We start from the raw sequence: 20,781 nt of genomic DNA on the forward strand, positions 1-20,781 counted from the left end.
ATACTGCATTATCTAGCTTGGCTTTTAACTCTGAGAGAACTGTGTTCACAAATTGATGCTCTCTGTTCCTTTGGGGTTGGTATAGAAGCATTAAATTGTACTAAAATATTCATATGTGAGTGCATTTAGCTGAAAGCAATTGACGTTCTGTTCCCAAGAGAACAGAGAGAAATGCTGTATGGACCCACAGTCCAGAAAACACCCTAAGCATGCTTCTTAAAGGTAATTACATGGCTTGGATCATCAAAGCCCTTATAAGGAGGGTTATAAGAACAAAGGATGAGTAGTAGAGTTTATCAACTATGGTTTGGATGTGTAAGTTGTGTAGATGTGCATTTAATTACTAAAAACTAGAAGTTCTAGTTATATTTTGGTTTGTTTTCTAAACTGATTTTCATTAGACTGGTTTCATTAAACATTTATTCTGGATAACCAGTATTTGTAAAGTTACCTCTTAACCATTTTTGTATAAAATTAGAATTTAAGTTTCAGAGACTCCGTTGAATTCTTTTTTATCTATATACCATAACTACTTAAAAGCATGCTATAGATATGAAAAATTGACATATCTGGTAGACAGTCCTAACAGTTGGCATGAAAATCAATAAAGGTAGACAGCTTTTTTGGTATGGTAACTTGGAAGGAATTAAACTCTAAATTTCTGTTCTGAGAAACCAACATTGTGTAGTTTCTATTCTTTTGTATATAAAATTATATTCTCATTAGTTTCAAGTATGATAAATGTGCATAGATAGTGTACTAATTTATTTTTTTGTGGTACCAGGGATTGAACTCATGACCTGGCGCTTGCTAGGCAAATACTTACGCCACTGAGCTAAATCCCTGGTCCTAGATAGTATACTAGATGGAAATGTTTCTTCAATAGATAATTGGTCATTTACCATATGTAATTAAATACTTTCATTTACTTCAGGGCCAAAGGTAGAGGTACTGAGATGTACCAAAGAGCGTATTAATTACTTAAGCTAACTGTATAATAGTATTAAACAAATTTAGCTTTAAAGGAAGTTTAGGAAATGATTTTAGGGATCAGGAGGAATGTACTACATTTCTCAGAGTGAGAATACTTTAGAGCACCTCTAGTTAGGTGAGGCATAATACATTTATTATTTAAAGGTACTACCTTTTCCCATAGTATTAGCTCCACTCCCTTCTTACAACTTTAGAAGGTACTTAAAGAAGACTGCGTGAATTGGGCTCAACTTCACAACTTAGGCTGCTTTAAAAAACCAATATTTAGAACAATTCTAGATTTACAGAAAAAATGTGAAAATGATGCATAGAATTTCCATAAATATTATACTTGCTTTCTTCTGTTCTTACTATTGTATACGAACTACTTTTTATAGTTAACAAAACACAAGGTTCAAATGGAAAAATTGTATGAAGATTTCTCTTAAGGCAACTTTCTGATGACTTTATTATGGGATACTATAACATAAAATTTGCTGTTTTAACCACTTTTAAGTGTATAGGTTCAGTAACATTAGTTAAATTCACAGTGTTATAGTTATTACCAGTTTTCAACATTTTTCATCACCCAGAACAGAAATTTTGTGTTCATTAAATAATTCATTACTTCAGCCCATGTTAATTGCCAATCTTATTTTCTGTCTCTGTTAATTTGTTTATTGTAGAGATTTCATATGAGTGGAATCAAACAATGTTCTTTTATGACTTTATTTAGCTTATTTTCTGATTTTATCCATGTTATATAAGTACTAGAATTTTGTTTCTTTTTATGGCTGAATAACATTTCAGCAGTTCTTAAGCATTCTGTTTATCCATTCATGTGCCTTTTTTGTGGCTTTATTTAGCTTATTTTCTGATTTGATCCATGTTATACAAGTACTAGAACTTTGTTTCTTTTTATGACTGAATAACATTTCAGCAGTTCAGCAAGTCAGGATACCTGAGTCCAAGGTCAGTTCTGCTTCCTGTGGCCTAAAGTTTTTGATTGATAAAATGGATTACATACGTAACAAAAGGTCCATACAGTCCAAAATTCTTAAAAGGTTTGTATAATTTAGCATATTTTGAGTTCGATCAGTTAAACTCAGTGATAAAAGTTTTGTTAGTTAAACTTTGCATTTGACTTGTTAAAATGCAAAACTTTGTAATAGACTTGATTTGTATGTCCAAGAATTTTGGTGTTATATACCTACATATTGCAATGTGAATTAATGTCTAAATTAATTTTAACTGAGTATATACAATGCTGTATTTGGTTTTCCATCATTTCAGGAATACATGAGGTGGAAAAATGAAAAAAAAAATCTGAGTCAGTGTAGAAACTAATTAGCTAAATACAAAGCATTCAATTGCAAAATATAATTAAATATTAAATATTTATTTATTTTTGTGGTGCTGAGGATTGAGTCCCGGGCCTTTGTACTGAGCCGCAATACATAGTTCACTTTTTAAAAATTTTGAGAAAGAGTCTTACTAAATTACTCAGGGTAGGCTTGAATTTGGAATCTTCTTGCCTCAGCTTCCCAGAATGCTGGGATTGTAGGAGTGTGCCACTACACCAAGTTTAAAATTATGGTTTTTTTTGTTTGTTTGTTTTTGGTATTGGGGATCGAACTCACCATCTTGTGCTTGCCAGATAGGCGCTTATACTGCTGAGCTAAATCCCCAGCCCTTAAAATTATGTTTTAATATGAACATGTTCTCTTGAGAAAAATTTTAAAGCAATATAATTGAAATTTGCAATTAGAAAATAATACTAAAAGGTCAGAAGTTGAAAGCATACTTAAAGTACTAAAAGGTCACTTTTTCTGGTTTATATTTAAGCTTTTTTTTAAATAGGTACTGGGGTTGAACTCATGACCATGTGCTTGCAAGGCAGGTGCTTATGTCCCTGAGCTAAATCCTTGGCCCTATATATTTAAGCTTTTTCAATTTCATATCATAGCATAATTATTTGTGTGTTTAAAAAAGTCAACTTTGGATTTGAACAACTAGGTTGCTGAAATCTTATACATAGTGTGAGATACATAGTGGACCACACATGGTGTATATTTCCATCTGCTTTCACCTTATTATAACCAGGCTGCTTGTGACAAAAGGGTTGATTGATCCCTTGTACCTCTGGGGAGAAAAGGTGGGCTCCTAAAAAGAATCTGGAGGGATTTTGGTCTGTGACTGAACTTAGGGTTTTAGAGCATGTTTGACCATAAAACCTACACTGAGCTATGTACATATCACTGATAAGTACTCACCACGTGCTGCTCCTGAGCTGTGGTGTCTGCATACTTGAAAAACCTTCAGAGGCTCTGATGACTGTAGCCTTTTTTTTCCAAGTAAATTTTCTGACTTGCTTCTAGATACTTTCCTTTAGCAGTGCTTTTAGAACCAGATACAGACTTCATTGAAAACCAGGTCAGAATCTTTAACTAGAAAATGTGAGCTCGTTTTCAATATGGGTTTCATAAACTCAAACAAACAAGCATTATGAACAACAAAAACTGTGATTTCTGGGTCCTTTCTATCATGTCACCTCCATGGCTCTGCACACCAAGTGCCTGCCAGAGAACGAGGAGGACATGCAGGGTGTTACGACTGACACAGAAGCCTCTGGTAGAAGAGTACTATAAAGCTAGAGCACGCAGTTATCACCAGTGTTTATAAGAAGCCCAGAGATAATGTCCCAGTGTACAGTATTTATAGTAACATAGGGTAATAAAATTGATACTACTTTTTATTTAAATATAGAAATGTTAGCTTTTCATCTGAGCACATCTTATTTTAGGAGTTTTTCCTGTAAAATAAATATATTTGCTGGGATTTTAGTGGACTGGCATTTTGGTTACAGCACACTACCAATACTGTAACCGAACTGAGTTATCTGGGGTATAGTGGAAAGAGTACTAAATTAAAGCACTTAGATTATAAAGCTTGTTTTCTCCAAGGTAGAGAATTGTGGTTGCCACGGGAGTAGAAATGGGATGATGCTAGTCAAATGTACAAAATTTCCTTTGTGCAGAATAAAGTCAGGAGAACCTAAAGTACATAATTCTGACTATAGTTGCTCATGCTGGAGTAATTGCTCAAAATTTGTCAAGAGAATACATTTTTATTGTGGTGCTGAGGATTAAGCCCCAGACTTTGTGCACTAAGACAGTATCTGTCTTTAGAGTTCTCAGCACCCACCACCCAGAAGTGACTGTGAGGTGATGGGCGTGTCAGTCAGTTGGCTGGATTGTGGAAGTGGATTCACAGCATATGTATCAATTGTCACACTGCACACCTTTCATATGTGTAGTCTTTATTTTTCTGGTGTATCACAATAAAATTGGACCCAAGCCTGTCTTTCTCTAGGTGGATATAATCTTGGACAATTCAGCAAGCCTCAGTCTCTGCTTTCTAGTCTGTGAAATGGGAATAGTTTCCACAATGTGGAGTTGTCCTGGTTATGTAAGAGCACGCATGGGAAGGGCAGCATGGTTGCTGGCACAATTATATGTGCATAGACAGCACATGTAATTGTGGTGAAGGTAGTTGTCTTGATTCCTGCTGAAACAGGAGCCAGGCTTAGTACAGGAGAGAGTTGGATGTAATCTATGCTTTAAAACAAAAATATGAGTAAAATCTTTCATTCATTAAAATGCAGTTTTGCCAGATTCCTGCTAGAGTTTCATAACAGAGAGCTATTTGAAAAAAGAGCCACAGATAGTTGTGCTCTGGGTTTTGGGGCCTCTTCCAAAAAGAAGAGTCTTAAACACAATTTGGCAAACAGAGGATATAGTTTGGCCTTTAAATGAGCAGCAGGATGAAATACAACAGTATTAATGCACAGGAGGATCACAGTAATTAGAAAATATAGTTCAGTTAATCTTCACAAAGAGGCATTCATTATTTGTAGCGATAAATTCATTTAACTCCTAACCTGGCATTTGTCCTGTGTGTGTGCATTATGTCTTAGCTAATAGCTGCTGCTTAAGGTTGTCCTCCAGTCTGTATATCCCCCCCCCCCACCAGGGATCCAACTCACCACCTTGCGCTCACCAGGTAGGCGCTTATGCCTCTGAACTAAATCCCCAGCCCAGTCCTCCAGTCTGTTGAGGAAGACTGAGAAAACGTTTGCTTCTCTGTTGACTCTTGTGCTGTCTAAGGCAGCTTGGGCTATCATTTTAGAACAGGGATCATTGGATCTCTGAGCTCTAGTAAGAACTATTTATGGGGTGTGGTTTTAAATTTTTTCTTTAAAGAAATGTGTTTCTTTACGTTTCTTTCCCAATCCCAACTGCATCTAGAAAGGGAAATTTGGTGGAAACAGCAAAATATTTTAAACCTGATTTTTCTTTTAAGGGATGTCATGGTTTATGTCGGTGGCCCCCAGGCCTCACTCATTTACAGTATGCATCTGTGATTGGTTTATTGTATAGTGCTTGGATTGATAGTGTCAGTGCTACACCCACATAGGGTGGAGCCAGCATACGATAGAATGACAAGAAGAAGGTGTGTCACGCTCTCTTGTCGGTTTCCACCTTGCTGTTTGCAGCCACCTGAACTGTGACCCCACCTTGCCACCCTGCCTTGGAGCCCAGTGAGTATGGACTGAAACCTCCAAAAGCTATAAGAAATAAACCTTTCCTTTCCCAACTTTGGGCTTCAGGTATTTTGTCTCAGCAACGAGTAAAAAGTAACTAAGAGAAGAAGCACTATTGACCTCATTTTCTTGCTCCGTATATTCCAGATCAAACACTGTGGTCATATCCACATCTTATATAAACAAAAAAGTAAATGTTTAAATCTTTCCACTTTACATTGTTTAAAGTAAAGCCAATCTGAAGTTGCTGTGGGCAGAATGCTGTTCCATCTTCAGAAAAAAAAAATGGGGGAATTTCAACTTTATGGTTTTTTTCCTTTTTTGCAGGTGGGGGGAGTGTTTGTTCGTTTGTTTGTTTGGTACCGGAGATCGAATTCATGACCTTGTGTTTGCCAAGCAAGTGTATTTTTTTTTTTTTTTTTAGTATGGCCAACTCAGTATATCTTGGTACCTGTACCTGGGATATGTATCCCCTTGTGAAAATTATGTAAGAAATTTATCCTGACTGCCTAGAACAGCACTGTGTAGGAGCTTGGACAGAAACTCTGCCTTAGGTCACTGATTTTCTTTTGACTTCTCATATGTATTTAAGGTTGCAGTTACCTAATATTGCTTTAGGCACATCTAACATTGTGGTAGATTATGCCTTTTTTGGTGTTTTAATCCTGGTATTTTAAAATTTCTGTTTTAATTTTTTGCCTCAGCTATATTTCATTGATGCTGTTATGGCTTATGTCTAGATATCCCCCCAAAACCTCACATGGTCATAGATGGGGCTTTTTCAGAGTTGTCTAGATCGAGAATGTGTCATACTAGGATTGACTCATGGTGCAATACTAGGATTCAGGGTGTGTGCGCAACCTGCCCTTAGGGCAGGTATCCTGGATAAGATAAAAGAGACAGAAAATGGCTTATTGCTTGCTTGTTTTTGCTGCTTTCTGCCATGAACTGTTTCTCCTCTGTGATACGTCTGTGCCATGCTACCCTGCCTTGCAGCTGGCTGACAACAGACTGAAACCTGTACAAACTGTGAACCAAATAAACCTTTTCTCTCTTAACTTTGGGGGGTATTTAGTCTCAGCAATGAGAAAAAGTAACTAACACAGTGGTGAACCTTTTAGAGCTTTTAGAGCTTTCAATGATATCACACAGCCCACAGCAGTATGTATACCATATGTCATGGTTTATGTCGTTGGCCCCCAGGCCTCATGTGTTTGTGCTGTGCATTTGTGATTGGTTGTCTAGCGCTTGGATTGATGGTGTCAGTGCTGCACCCACATAGGGGTGGAGCCAGCATACAGTGTAATGGCAAGAAGAAGGTGTGTCACTCGCTCTTGCCGGTTTCCGCCTTGCTGTTTGCAGCTGCCATGAACTGTGGCCCTGCCATGCCACCCTGGCTTGGAGCCCAGTGACTTGGACTGAAACCTCCAAAAACTAAGAAATAAACCCTTCCTTTCCCAACTTTGAGCATCAGATATTTTGTCTCAGTGACGAGTAAAAGGTAACTAAAACACCATAGCTTCACTATCACTGTGTTTGATACGTATTTTGAGAATTACAGGTTTTTGAGGATAGATTTTTCTAGGTTCTTTTATAGTTGTAAGGAAAAAATATATAACTGGCTAAAAAACAAACTTTGGTGTTGGAGAGTTGTTTCTCAGGGTGTTAACTTATATATGAAGCAGGAGTGCTTACCTACCCCTCCCTCACTTCTGTTAGCTCTGGCTGTCTCCTCTAGCTGTATTCTTGTTGGATCCCTCAGCCTCTGGTGCTTGTCTACAGCTCTACCATGTTGCTGATTTTCATTTTTGGCGCACTTTTAGTGAGTGTAAGCTGACCTGAAAACGGGCTTCTCCAGAGCCAGGTCCCACATCTAGATCCTGGTCCAGCAGCACACTCTGAGATCGGTTAGGGTGTGTGTGTTCCAGCTCAACCATGAAGCTGTACCTGGCTTTGGGCACTTGAAGTATAGGCAGTCTAAATGGAGATTATATTCTTATAATGAGTTCATGTGTTTTATTTTACCTTTATAAGACTAAAGATTTAAAATGGGACACGTGCCATCCAGGGCCTTCTATGGACATCCCAGTGTTGACTGAAAATATACCTGTGGTAAGGGCAGCTCCCTAGAGCTCCACACTGTACCCCACCTTGAAAACAGAGCTCAGAACGACTGGCTACAGTTGTGCAAAGTGCAGAGGGCTCCCTTCTAGTCATCCTAACATTGCCCAGGCATGTGCCTTTGTCATCAAGTCAGCTGGGAGGGAGGGCAGGGGCAGGAATAGGAGCAGGAGCCGGAGGAGGGGACTGCTGCTGCTGGACAGGGCGGAACCTCTCCTGACCTTCTTGCTCTCCAGGCCTGTCCATTGCTCAGGAGCTGCAGGACAGAAAGGCCAGAGTTCATCACCTTCCTTGCTGTTGCCCTTTAGTGTGACCTTGCTTGGCCTGTGCTAATTAACTGTAAGCTTCTTCAGGACAAGAGATTTAGTCACTTCCCATGCCCTGTAGGATGCAGGACCAATACCAGCAACAGTAAATCAGCTAACCAACACCACCGAACTGTACCAGTTACGGCATAGTTAGAAAATTACAGGGGCCGCTGGCTTCTCAGCCTTTCTGATCCTTACAACTTCTTTTATGAATCATAAAGTATCTCTTACTTAAGGCAGGTTCCTATACTGCCATCTGTTGGAAATTATTGTAATAGAATTGCAAGTCAGTAGTGAATGTTAAAACTAGTGTCTCCCTCCATAATTGTCAGTGTGCAATCTACTCAGCTGTACATGGTAGTCCTGAGACCAGGCCAGTGGGATGAAGAAATCAGTATTTGAACAATATTACCTGTAAGGTGCATACCAGAGTATCTTGGGAACAGATGTTGAGGAAGTTCACTAGAAGCCTCAACAGTAGCACTGTGAAGTTGGAATTATTATCAGGGTTTTTTCTGATAATACGATGTGAGCCAGTGGGGGCAGGGAGAAGTTACATAATTGGCTATCAGCCAGCAGAGCTGAAATCTGAATCTAGGTGGTGAGGCTTTGGAGCCTGGGTTCTTAACCATAACAGAGTGCCCTTCTGGAAGCCCCGACAGCCCATGTCAGCTGTGGCAGTGTCTGTCCTAGTCCAGTATGGAACCTCAGTGTTCTTTGCACAAGCCCATGGCCATCCTGTCTCTTAGGTTTTGGTAAAGGGAAGGGATTTGTGTGGGCGAGTGTGTGCCACTGGCCCCTCCTTCCTATGGCTGTGTTCCCCACAGTGGCTCCCACTCTGGACCTGGACCTGTTCCTGTTCCCGCCCTGCTGGGTTCCAGCCTTTGCCAAAGCCAGAGGACCGGCTCCAGAACTGTCTCTCCTCTTTGAGTCTGTTCCTTCTTCAATCCCACTTGTTTGAGTCCTTAATTGCTGTCTCCTCTACCAGCATCTTCTCTCATCTCCTCTGGCATTATTAGAAGGAAATCGTCTCCAGCAGGGATCACCTCACTGTGTTTTGAAGCCTACCTAAGTGCTCCATAAATTAGCATCTGCATTGAGTTTTGTTTGTACTAATTATTGTTATTATTATTACTATTATTATTGAAATACAAAAATGCTTTCTAAATGTTGGCAGCATCCTGGGGTATTAGTCTGATTGCCTGTATGTGCTTTTAAAAGGAAGGAGAAAGTCTCTCTTCCTGCCTTAAAGGAGCATCTGGCCTCAACTTGGCAGCCCCAATCCCTGGGCTCCTCCCGGAATCTTGTTTTACTGCTTTATTTTTATTCAGAGATCCATGTTTGCGAGGCAGTAAAATAGAGTCCTCTTAGTCAAGTGGACCCATCAGGCTACTCACACAGTCAGAAAGGTAGTGATGGCCTGGAGGACCTGCTCTTGGTTAACTCTGACCCAGAATCTGTCATTTCCTTGATGCGATGATGATTAGTTAGGGTCAGTGAGGTTTGTTTTGGGGGAGGACAGCACGTTTAAAGTAGGATTATTTATGTTGTGTTTATATTTACTGTCAGAGTGAGTCTATACTTTTATTAGCATTTCATAATGCAAATTGAGCTTTTAAGACCTGTCTCAGCACTGCTCGAGGTTTTAATTTGCGTGAATTTTCACATGACCGTGTTTCAGGAAGCCTCACTTAGAGGACTGTTGATTTTTTTCTGGTGCTTGATTACTAATCACCTAGGATGGTTAATGGTGTCGTTTCTGTGTATCTCTCTAAGTAACTTGCTTTAAAAATCTCTGACTATGAGCTTCAGTTAGTGTGTATATAGTAATACCTTGGCTCATGAACTCTTCTGTTTGCAAAAACTCCAAAGAGAAGCATTTGGCATAATTTTGCTTCTGTTTGAGAACTGCATTAGTTGACGAACATGAACTCAGCCTATTTCCCCAGAATCCTGGAATGAATTAACTTTGTGAACAGAGGTATTACTGACCTGTATTTTGATTTAATGGCTGTTTACAGATGAAATGCTAGTCAGTAAATCAAAATGACCTTACTGTTGTCAATTGAAGTTATCTGTAATTCTAGATTAAAAAAATTGTGGTGCATAGGCAAAGAAAAGAAACTTGTCACTCATGAATATCCACATGTGAGGACACAGTCACTGTCTGTCCAGATGTGAGTGGTCCTCATGGATTGTGTTCAAGGTTTTGCTTTAGCTTTGTATCCTTACCTGTGCATCGTGTTTCTGTAGAGACTTTGCCACTCTCAGACATGGTCTCTAAACTGAAGTGCTCTTAGCTATCTTGAGCTGTTGGGGATAACTGTAGAATAAGCAGAATCAGAAAATAGCTCATTTTTCTGTGGTTAACTGATTTTGGAGACCAGACTATTTCCCTTTCCCTGTAACAGAGGTGTCCTGCTCTGGAAGCATTTGGATACTTTATGCCTTCAGCAAGAAGGCCAGGGATGTCCCACCAGCATGCTGGGCAGAATGGCAAGAGTTCAGGTTCCCAAGGGTCCTGTCCTTGCATCCTTAGCTCTAGCTGCTTTTAGAGCATCCCAAGGAGCTTTTGAATAAATACCTGCTGCTGGCACTCTTGTTCTTCTGCTGACAGTTTGGGAAACTTAGGTCCAAAATGAGGGGAACTGATTTGTGTATGGCCACATGCACTTAGGTGCTGTGGAAACTCCTAGTGTGCAGAGGCTATGACATGACTGAAGTGTCCTGGTTAAAGTGCTCACTCACTTTGGGTTGGGCTGTTTTTAAACTGGACCCAAAGCAGTGCTGAGACAGTTTGGACCCTGACCCTGCCATTGGCTTTGAAGAATCTGCTAAGGAAGGCAGTGTGACCTAGCCACTTTCAGTGCCTCACTGGTGTTTCTCATATGAAGAAGCCTTTGCTATCAGTTGTCACAGAAGCCTAGCACCTGTCTGCTGTGCACCAGATGCACCTCCTGCCCTATCCAGAGCATGTCGGTCTGGGTATGTGTGGGAAAGGTTTGTGGGTGAGGCTTTAATTACATCTACTCAACAGAATCCAGCAGGGAAGCTCTAAATTCTGCACTTGTTAAGTCAGTTTTCCATGATGGTAGTGTGTTTTAATTTTCAAACTTAGGTACGCTAAAATTTTTAGATAAGGAGGCAGAACATTAGTCAATCATCATTCCTTTCTAATTACTAGGGGCAGGAAAAGGTACAAATGTCACCAGCAGCATTCATCAGAAACTGCAGCTGGGGTCTTGTGTTAGGTGCTAGAGATTCTCAGCTCCTGCTTTTAAGAAGTATGTGTGTGGGTGTACGTCTGTGTGTGTGAAATCTCTTGACACTGATTCACAGATTTGTATTTCTGGGCTTTCAAAATGTGAAGTTTAATAAATATATCCTGTTTATATATATTTCACATATACCCTTTTGAAAGAAGACAAACAACAGTCAATCTATTTTAATATGTTCAAGTATATGTGTTTATGTGTCTGAATATAATATATGTGCATTGTGAACAGGTAGAGTTGTGATATGACATAATAATTATGAGATTGAGGCCATTGCCATAAAGTGCTTAGCACAGGTTTGGTACCTAGTAAATGCTCGATTATCCACTTGGCTATTATTATTCCACTATAACTGTAGCAATTCATGGAAGAATGAGATCTGAGTTCAGAAGGTTAGGAAAGAAGGAAAGCATAAATTAAACAGTGTGATTCGCACCTGTCTTAGTATGTCCTTTGCCTAGGATTTAAACTGCTAAAGGCAAACACTTAGGAAAGTGTTATATAATATAAATGTATATTGATGTAATCTCTTATTTCAGGAACTTTATATTGCTGTTGGAATCTCTGGAGCCATCCAGCATTTAGCTGGGATGAAGGATAGCAAGGTAATTGTGCACAGTAGCATGATGCTAAGAGGAAAGGTTTTCACTTTTAGAACTCAACCAAAATTATAATCCAGACTTTGCTTTATGTTTCCGTGTAGTCGAAGTATACATAGTTGCACCTTTCACATTCACATAGATCTGGAACTGAAAGGAACAGAAGCAGCTGTCAGTTCCTACAGATGTTTGTGGTAGGCGGTGCTGTGTAGAGGGATGCCTGACCTCAGATCCCTGCTCTCAGCTCACCTCATGACTCATCCTTCCTGCCCATCAATTTGCCTGCCAAACACAAGTGTTAGATGATGGTCACCAGTGCTCCTGCGGCTCTGATGACCCGAGGGTAGAGTGAGGCTTAAATAGCTTCAGCAGGCGCTGACCATCTGATTGTTTAATGAGACTCCTGTCTCAATTCTGTCTGCTTCACTCTGGGCCTCAATAGCCCTGCCCTCATATGTCAGCAGGGCCACTCTTTTAGGTTGTTACCAAAGTATGACTGACACATCTGTGTTGGCACACTTTGTGGACAAAATACTTGATTTTTAACTCAGCCTTTGGACTACATCTAAAGTCCTGTGTAATGATTCCGTGAACATATATTTCAGAATGTGACACAGTAACTCATGCATAACAATGTACAGTTTGAATTATGAACTTATCTGTCATGAAGTTGGAGATGCCTTTGACACTCCTGCATTTATCTATTCAGATGGAAGAATGATATAAAACATAATAAAACTTTTAACAGGCTTACTTCTTGAAGAAATACATGCACCACCTCTTTGTAACTTCTAAATAAATTGTAAAACCAGTCAGATTTCACAGTTGAATGGCAGGTTCCTTTACTGAGCTCAGAAAACAGCATTGCCAATGGGGAAAATGTGGTTTAAGCACTTTAAAAAAAAACTCTCTAACTCCAGCCGCCTTAAAATATATTTTCAGCTAGACCAGCTCAGACACATCTAGAATTCTGCTTCCTTAAGTACAGGATTCTACATGTCAGGAAAATTCTGGTGAAATTCTTCACCCAGGCCAACAGGACTAGATTGTGAGAGAGACAGACTTGACAGTATGTAGAGAATCATTGAAGTAAGGAGTCCAGTGTTGGGAGGATAATCCATGAAAATAAACTTCAAACTACTTTATCTCTCTAATCAAAGAATGTTTATTAAGTACAGTCCTTATACTAGGTGCCAGGGTTGGTTAAATGACCAAGACAGCCTCTATTGTCTTGTGTGGAAGATATTTCCAGTTATAATTTTGGTTGGGTTCTAAAATGAGATGTTAGAATGGCTTGAATCTGACAGTGGCATTGCCTAGAAACTGCAGTTTTAACTAGCATCATGATACCACTGAAGAATGCAAGGTTTGATTATCAAATGAATCAATATAATGGAAGCTTTGTTTGAATTATGTACTTAATGATATAGTTGATTACAATTTGCATTTCAAAGCTCTGTTAGGAAGAGTGTGAATTCACAAGGAGCTGTTGAGAGCTCTGGAGTACAAACAAGACTTTATCACAGTTACTTACATTTGGTAATTCAGGAATATAATTTTAGTAATTCAAAAAATATACTTTTTCTTAAATACCACTGTGATTCCTTGTGTACAGTTCTGTACTGTATTTTATCTTTTAAGTCATGGGATAAAAGCTTTCAGATGAGTAAACAGGTGTTTGACTAGGTGGCCTTGAGAAAAATCATTAACCATCATTGATTCAGTGCAGCTCTGCTTGTAGCTGTAAAGGAAGCTACACATTCCCAGAAGAGAAGCACCTCAGTGACAACATCCATGGTTAGGATGCTTGTCCTTAGGGCGAATGTGAGCCTCATGTTTGAGACTCTTACTGTCCGGATGTGGCTGTTCTTGGACCACATTGTGCTCCAGACTCAGATGTTCTGGCATGAATCTCTCATAGGTCATATAGCCTGTACTTTAGGTCAGACTACATCAGAGTACCTTACATTCTAACACCAAAGGTTTTCTCAGTATATACCAACAAGGGAAAACCTTACTTCTGGAGATTCTAATGATCGTAATTTACCGTCAAAAGCAATACTACGTTTGAGTCAAAACTTTAATAGTGCTAGAAGCATCTATGGGGAATGCCAAACTTTTTCTTATTGTGTTAATAATCAAGCATAACCTTCCACTGTAGGAGATAAGAGAAAGGTTTGGTAGTTTTTTAAAAAGAGATATAGTAATTTGCTTGATTTGTTGCACATATTTGCTGCATATGTAAGGACTAAAGAAAAAAGAATATGTCTCCTTTAACAACAGGCTGACGAGAGCGCTTATATTCCCAGAACATACGCAGGACAGTAGGTTTAAAATAGTAAGTGGGATGGAGCAGGTGGAAGACAGAGCTACAAAGGCTATGATTTGTTACTTTTTAATCTAAAATCTAACATTGTTGTGTAAGTCAAGAGAAAACTTCTAAAAAATAATGATTTTTAACTTTCTACACTGAGATGTACTGGTGGTGAGTAGTAGATAGTTTTACTAAATCCTAAACTAGAAACTTGTAATAAATTCATCCTATTGGCATGGAAGCATCAAATTAGTCTTATTTGGTAGAGATGTTATCAAGAGAGGGGGTAAAATTGAGCCATCAATCTGTGTGGTATGTTTTCTTGTTAAAAAACCGTACTCTTTTTCTTTCACAGACAATTGTGGCTATTAACAAAGACCCAGAAGCCCCAATTTTCCAGGTGGCAGATTATGGAATAGTTGCAGATTTATTTAAGGTAAGCTAGCCTTGAGAGTCTTGCTGTTACCTAGACCATCATCCAAAGACCACCTGGAGCTGTTGTGTATAACATATACTGTTAAAATTAGCACAGCTTTGTCTGATTGACTTAGATTGCCCTACTATGCGGTATAATCACAGAGCAATATAAACTCCCCTTCAAAAAGAAGTTCAGATCGTCTAAAATACCAGCCTAGGTGTGGCATCTCACATGATTCAGGTACTATGAGCCGGACTCCTCCTTGGCAGACCCTTGAGGAAATACTGTGAAGCCTTCTCACTCAGACTGGGGGTGCCGAGCTTCTTGGGAAAGAACAGAGGCCTGAGGCCAGGGTATCTGCCTCAGCAAAAATGCTCTGTTCGCTGTGCTTGGAACTGAAGGCCTCCCCTGGGAGATACATTAGGGCATTGGTGGCAAATGTGAGGCACATCTGCCACAGCAGGTATGCAGAGCCCTCTTTGTGGGATCAGATCACCTCAGCAATCAAATATCAGATAATTGGGTTTAATTATAGTGCTGGCATTTTGTGATTGTAAGTGAGCTTTGGATGGCAGTTTGGGCCCTCAGTGTCTGAAAGGTTCACCATCACTGGGTTAAGGGAACACTTACTTTACAATCCTCCTCCCTTCTGCCACCTTCACACTTGTCACCTGTGAAGAAATTCACCTGAGTCCTCTTGGCCCAGGTGAGCTGTAAGTGACAAAAGGTCCTTACCCAGCATGGCCTGGCCTGTGCCTGGACCTGCCTGCAGAAATGGCTCATGCGGGAGTTGACTCTGCAAGTCGCCTCTGCCCTAAAGAAGTGAGTTTGCTGAGTGAGGACCCCTGGCAGAATCATGTTGAGTGGTGGCCTTCAGCATGGCCTTAAAAGGATGGAGGAAGGACCCTTCAGCCACTCAGTGATGCTCAGGCTTCCTGGAACTTGTTTTGGGAAAAGGATGGCCGTGAAATGTGGGTTCCATTAGGTTTTGGCTCCTGTTGCTTGGTGGGTAAGAGCAAGCAGTATTGGCAGTCACCGGTCCAGTAGGACAGCCCAATGGAAGAGGGAGCCAGTGTAGAAAAGAGATTTTCTGTATCTCTGCACAACAATAACTTTGTTCAAATAGCAAGAATTTATTTCTTCTTAGGTGTAAGTAGAGGAGTAGGTATTCTTATTTAAAAATGAAATGAAGGTAGGGTATAGTGACACACACTTGTAATCCCAGGACTCAGAGGCTAAGGCAGGAGGATCACAAGTTCAAGCTCAGTCTGGGCAACTTAGTGGAACTCTGTCTCAAAATTTTATAAAGGGTGGAAAAGGGGTGGGGGTGTAACTCAGTGTGAAGGCCCTGGTTTCAGTCTGCAGTGCTGAAACAAAAAAAAGGTGAAATTAAACATCATCCCCCAAACCATATTGTATTGGTATTTTTGCAAATAGGCATCTGCTGTAGTTCCCTTTTGTATATTCTAATAAGCTTATGTTGTGTTTGCTTCAACAGCACATATTCCAATAAGCTTTCGTAATTTTGTTTTGAAGTATGTATTTCTCTCTGCTTGTACACTCTGTTTTACAACTCACATGAGAGGCTTACAAGATAAATTGACGAAGGTTAAATGCTAGAAGTTTTTAGTGTTCTGGGGTAGGTCCTGTCTGCTTTTGCAGGGGCATCTTCGTAGTGGTCGCTGGTGGCCTCGTGCTGCCCACACTGCCTGCTGCACTGAAGGCAGTGTGTGTGTGTGCCTCCGTTCTAGTGTCTTCGTGAAAGAGAAGCTGAAGACAGCAAAGTAGAAAGGGACCTGAAAATTCTAGGCAGCTGATTTTCATCCCAAGGTTCTTAAACTAGTTGCAGTGTTTTAGGAAGCCTGCATTTGCCTACAGAGAGATGGCTTGGGCTATGACCTCTTCAGTTTTAAGTATTTATTTATGCCTAGAATCCTTTTCCTGCATTGATGTTCTGAATGTTCTTAACCCATACTGGTCTTTATTTCTCAAAACTCCTGAGTTTGGAACATTTAATGCTCTTCTCATTCTCCTGCATTCCATAGTGGTCAGGTGACTTGTAGGCCACTGTCTCTTGTCCCTGATGAGGAGGAGGCTTCCCTATGGGTCAGGATCAGGCCTGACCCTGCTCAGGCCCAGTGACAGAAACCATCTCTGCCTCTTAGTACTTCCATGAGGAGGCATTCAGTGAACTGAGCTCACCAAGCAAGGAGCTGCCCATGGGGTATCCAGAAGAGGAGAGAAATAAACGTCAGATCTTTTGTATGGCTGGGCTATTGGACTGTGCACCTGAGCAAGCGTTTCCCTTCCCCAAGAAGAAGGCATTGGGGGCTTCCTTGGCAAGGCCAAGGTTGAGCTAATAAGCAGGATAAAATGATGGGGTGAGAAGGTCCCTGTGGCCCTCCTATGGGAGTGTGGCAGGAGGGAGTTCTGCAACCTCCTGGGAAAGAAGCTGGGTTCCAGCCTATTTTTTGTGGTGAGCACAAGTCTGACATGGCTGGGTGAGCATGTTATTCATGCAACTGGCATGAGCTCATGGTCCCTCCACTAAGGAGAGCGGGAGACGTGGTGCCAGCACTTAATGCCACCCCTGAGCAAATGCCTGTGGCTCCCTAGTAAACATGGGCCTTTTAATAGGCTGGAGACAAAGTGACATTCGGAAGAAACAACATGTCGACAATTTCCTTAATAAATTTTGTACGAGCGCATTATTTCCACTTAATGGAAATGTAGCTGTCTTAAATAATTGAGAAGCTGTATTCATCAGTGCTGTGTTCATCTGGGATCTTTGTGCACGAAGGCAGTCGGCAGCCCTGCAAAGCTGGGAAATTGATACTATACACAGGTGGCTGGGCCAGTGTTCTAAAGGCCCATGTGTCATTCCCGTGCAGTCCCCTCTGTGGGCCAGGAAGTCACAAAGCAGCCTCTGAAATACCTGCTAAAACGAACCCTCGAGTTAGTAACTGATCCTTTATAAAGAGGAGTGGACTCAGTTTCCCTCGCTGTGGTTTCTTGCCGAGTGCTTACAGCTGCCACACTCGCCCCAGTCTTGATTTTGACGATGAGTGATGACACCCAATGTTCGGTTCATTTTTGTGAGCTGAGAACGCTGAGAATGCAGCCAGGGTCTTCATTGAGTATAGAGTGAGGGAACAGTGTGAAAACTGGTACCAGACACAGTTGGCAGGGCCTGGCCGCCTGGCCAGCTAAGGGCTTTGGAAGGAACTCCACAGGGAATCAGGGGTGCAGGGTGGGGTAAGGTTCTGGGGAGAGCACACTGTGGAAAAGATTGCTTCTCTCAGCCCAGCTAAAAACAGCCCGTTCAGCAGTGTCTAGAGAAGAGTCCCAGCCACGCGTGCCAGTGTCCAGGTGCTCCCCGTCTCTCGTGGGGAAGATGGAAGGAGACACGTGGGGGCTGGCAGGACAGTGGGGGAGGGGAGGCATCTGTGGCCCTGCACCCAGCCTCGGGAAAGTCAATTACTTAACTGTTGGGTATTGTTTTTTTTGTAGGTAGTACCTGAAATGACTGAGCTATTGAAGAAAAAGTGAATCATGATTGTGCCATAAGAAGAAAATCCATGTGAAAGTATTCATTTGAAATCAGAAATTTATAATTTGAGGAAAAAATCTTAACAACAGCCAGAATACTTGTCAGTGGAACTGTACTATGTTTCTTTTTAATTATTTGTGGTCACAATTTTTTGGAGATTTTCTAGTTCTGTAATAAGATGTATAATAAAGCCTTGCCACAGCTTTAACACTGGCAACTGGTACCTGAAATATGCATAGTTTGTTAAAGAGAGGCTCTTACTTTTCTTCACCTGTCTTGTTTATGGAAGGTAGAGTTTAGGCAAGATTATAAACATGAAGTTTCCACAAGTCTAATCAGCCTGATTGGTGTTGGGTGAGGGGATGAGCTTGGAGTCTGAAAGGCCTGGCTAACGTGTGACTGTGACATTACACGTATATTCCAGTCCTCAGAAAACCGCAGCTGATAGGACAAAAGCAGACCTGGTGCAAACCTGACTTTGCTGGGGGTATTTAGTTGGCTTAAGGGAAACTTAATTTTCTCTTTCATTTTAATGTGTTGTCAGTTTCAAGGTTTTGTCAGTTCTGTGTCCAGAAAGCTGGGGAGTGGAGGAGGAGAAGCATTTTATTCAGACAGTGTGACCTTATTACCAATGTTTAAAGCTCTGCCCCTGGGTGGCCACACTCATCACCTCTGGTGACCTCTCCACTGCCCTAGGGCACAGCCAGGATTAGCATAGCACCAGAGGCTGTGGGTCAATGGGGTGCATTTGGGAAGGGAACAGGGTAGCTCTGGCCAGAATGCAGGGAACATGGGCAATGGCCGGGGTGCTTGGAAGGTAGAGGGGTGCCTGGAGAGACTGGCTGGGGATGTGACCCAGTGAGGAGGGCAGAGGGATGGCCAGCATGTCATGTGGGCAGATGAGCCCTGCTCAGTGACAGTGCACCCTTGTTGATGGGGCCACTTGCCGTGAAGCACCTTTAGAAGTTGACATCTGGGATATGTCACGCGCCCTTCAGTGAGACAGGAGAGCAGGAAAGGGTCCCTCTGTGCAAGCAGCGTCTGTGTGGGAATCCTGGAGTCCTGGTCCCTATGCAGCATGACCGCCTGGCCCACCTTCGTCACACGTTAGGGACACAGGACAAGCAAAGGTGGTGGAGGCTTGAGTCACCCTCAGGAAATTAATTCCTGTGTCTTTGGAGCTCTAATGAAGGGGATCACCTTGCTCTCGTGTATGCTGTCATAAGAAAGGGGAGGAACCAGGATGAAATGGTACCCGTTGGCAGCCTGTGGCCTTGTGTGGTTCCTCGCCCCAAGTTGCCCTGGTCAGTCCTGTCCCTTTTGCTGCCCTGTCCCCACTTCAGGCAGCTGTCCTTTTAGCCAGTGTGCTCAGGGTGGATCACAGCAGTGAGCCTAGTGGTAGGAGGTGCTCTGGAAGCGTGTCGCTGCTCTCACACTCGTGTACCTGCAAACCTACATCATCTGTGCTGTACGCTCCTCTCTTCTACAGCTGGCAGCACAGGGCATTGTTGACACTGTGTGATAGGAACTTTCCAGCTTCCTTGTAACCTTATGGGAGCACTGTCATGTGGGGTCCATCACGGAATGAAAATCCTCCTTAGGCAGTGTTTGATTGTAGCTCTTGCCGCATGCCTGGCACTGTTCCAGGACTTGACACATTAGAAATGCTTCACAGGGTTTGAAACACCAGCAGCCTAGGTTAGATGCCATTGCCACCTGTTTTACAGTTGAGCAAGCCGAGGCACAAAGAGGTTCTGTATCTCCCCTCAATTTTGAAGACCTATAAATGGGATCTGGGATTTAAAGCCAAGTAGCCTGGCTGTGTAGCAGTGACTCTGCTAGCCTATGGTTCCGTCCAGCTTGGCCCCAGGGTAGGGGACTCACCACACAGTAACCTTAGGTATGGAGTCACAGGTGGGTGGCACCTTCAGGACCCTGGTAGGGAAGGAGAGGTCTGGCATAGTTTCATGGACAGGATCCCCTGCAACTCAGAAGTCCCAGTGAGGGTCCCGAGGGATACATCTTCAAAGGACAGTGTGGAGGGGAGAGCAAATTGTTGAAACTCTTATTTGCAAGTTTGAGGTACTGTAGTTTTTTTTGTTTTTTTGTTTTTGGAAAGCAAATGGGCATTTTCCATGGACTGCACCCCACCTCTGGCCCTTGGACTAGAAACAGCTGGGGGAGAAAGTTAAGGTAGCTTCTTGTAAGGTGTCTATGTTTTCTGCATCTCCTGCCTGTTTTTTTTTTTTTTTTTTTTTTTTTTTTGAGGTCTTTGTTAACCTCATATAGTCTCTGAGAATTTGGCAGAGTCCTGAGAGGGTAGATCCCACTTGTGGAATGACAGCCCTCTGAGGGTAGAATGAGCAGTCCTGGGCCCGGCCACCTAGGTCAAGCCAGCAGCTTCCAAGGTGGCCGCATGCAGCTTCTTTGCAGCTAGGTGGCTGCAGGAGTGTGTTTCCCTGGCTCCCACATGTTCTCAGCAGCACCTGTGGGGATGTGGCTTGCTATGTGAGTGGGACCTGGGGCAAATGCCCTGGAGAATTGGCCTGGCTACTGCCTGGAGTATCTTTTGTCTCCACAGGAACACAATCTCCTGGCTGGGATTATAATGTTGAGGCACA

At 41.9% G+C, this 20,781-nt stretch overlaps 1 protein-coding gene across 3 annotated transcripts in view; it reads left to right on the plus strand.

Annotated features, from left to right (window-relative positions):
* Nucleotides 1–18,368, plus strand: part of Etfa (electron transfer flavoprotein subunit alpha) — a 61,539-nt gene extending 43,171 nt beyond the window's left edge. For all 3 annotated transcript variants that reach the window (XM_003463573.5, XM_063243535.1, XM_063243536.1), the window contains 3 exons: nucleotides 11,819–11,884; nucleotides 14,548–14,628; nucleotides 18,121–18,368. In XM_003463573.5, the coding sequence (XP_003463621.1) occupies nucleotides 11,819–11,884; nucleotides 14,548–14,628; nucleotides 18,121–18,159 (186 nt within the window). In that variant the 3' untranslated portion in view covers nucleotides 18,160–18,368. The remainder of the gene's footprint in view (nucleotides 1–11,818; nucleotides 11,885–14,547; nucleotides 14,629–18,120) is intronic.
* Nucleotides 18,369–20,781: the final 2,413 nt, after the last annotated feature.

Source organism: Cavia porcellus, unplaced genomic scaffold (genome assembly GCF_034190915.1).
Source record: "Cavia porcellus strain 051 isolate PalLab524CR breed Dunkin Hartley unplaced genomic scaffold, mCavPor4.1 scaffold_38, whole genome shotgun sequence".
Lineage (NCBI taxonomy): Eukaryota > Metazoa > Chordata > Mammalia > Rodentia > Caviidae > Cavia > Cavia porcellus.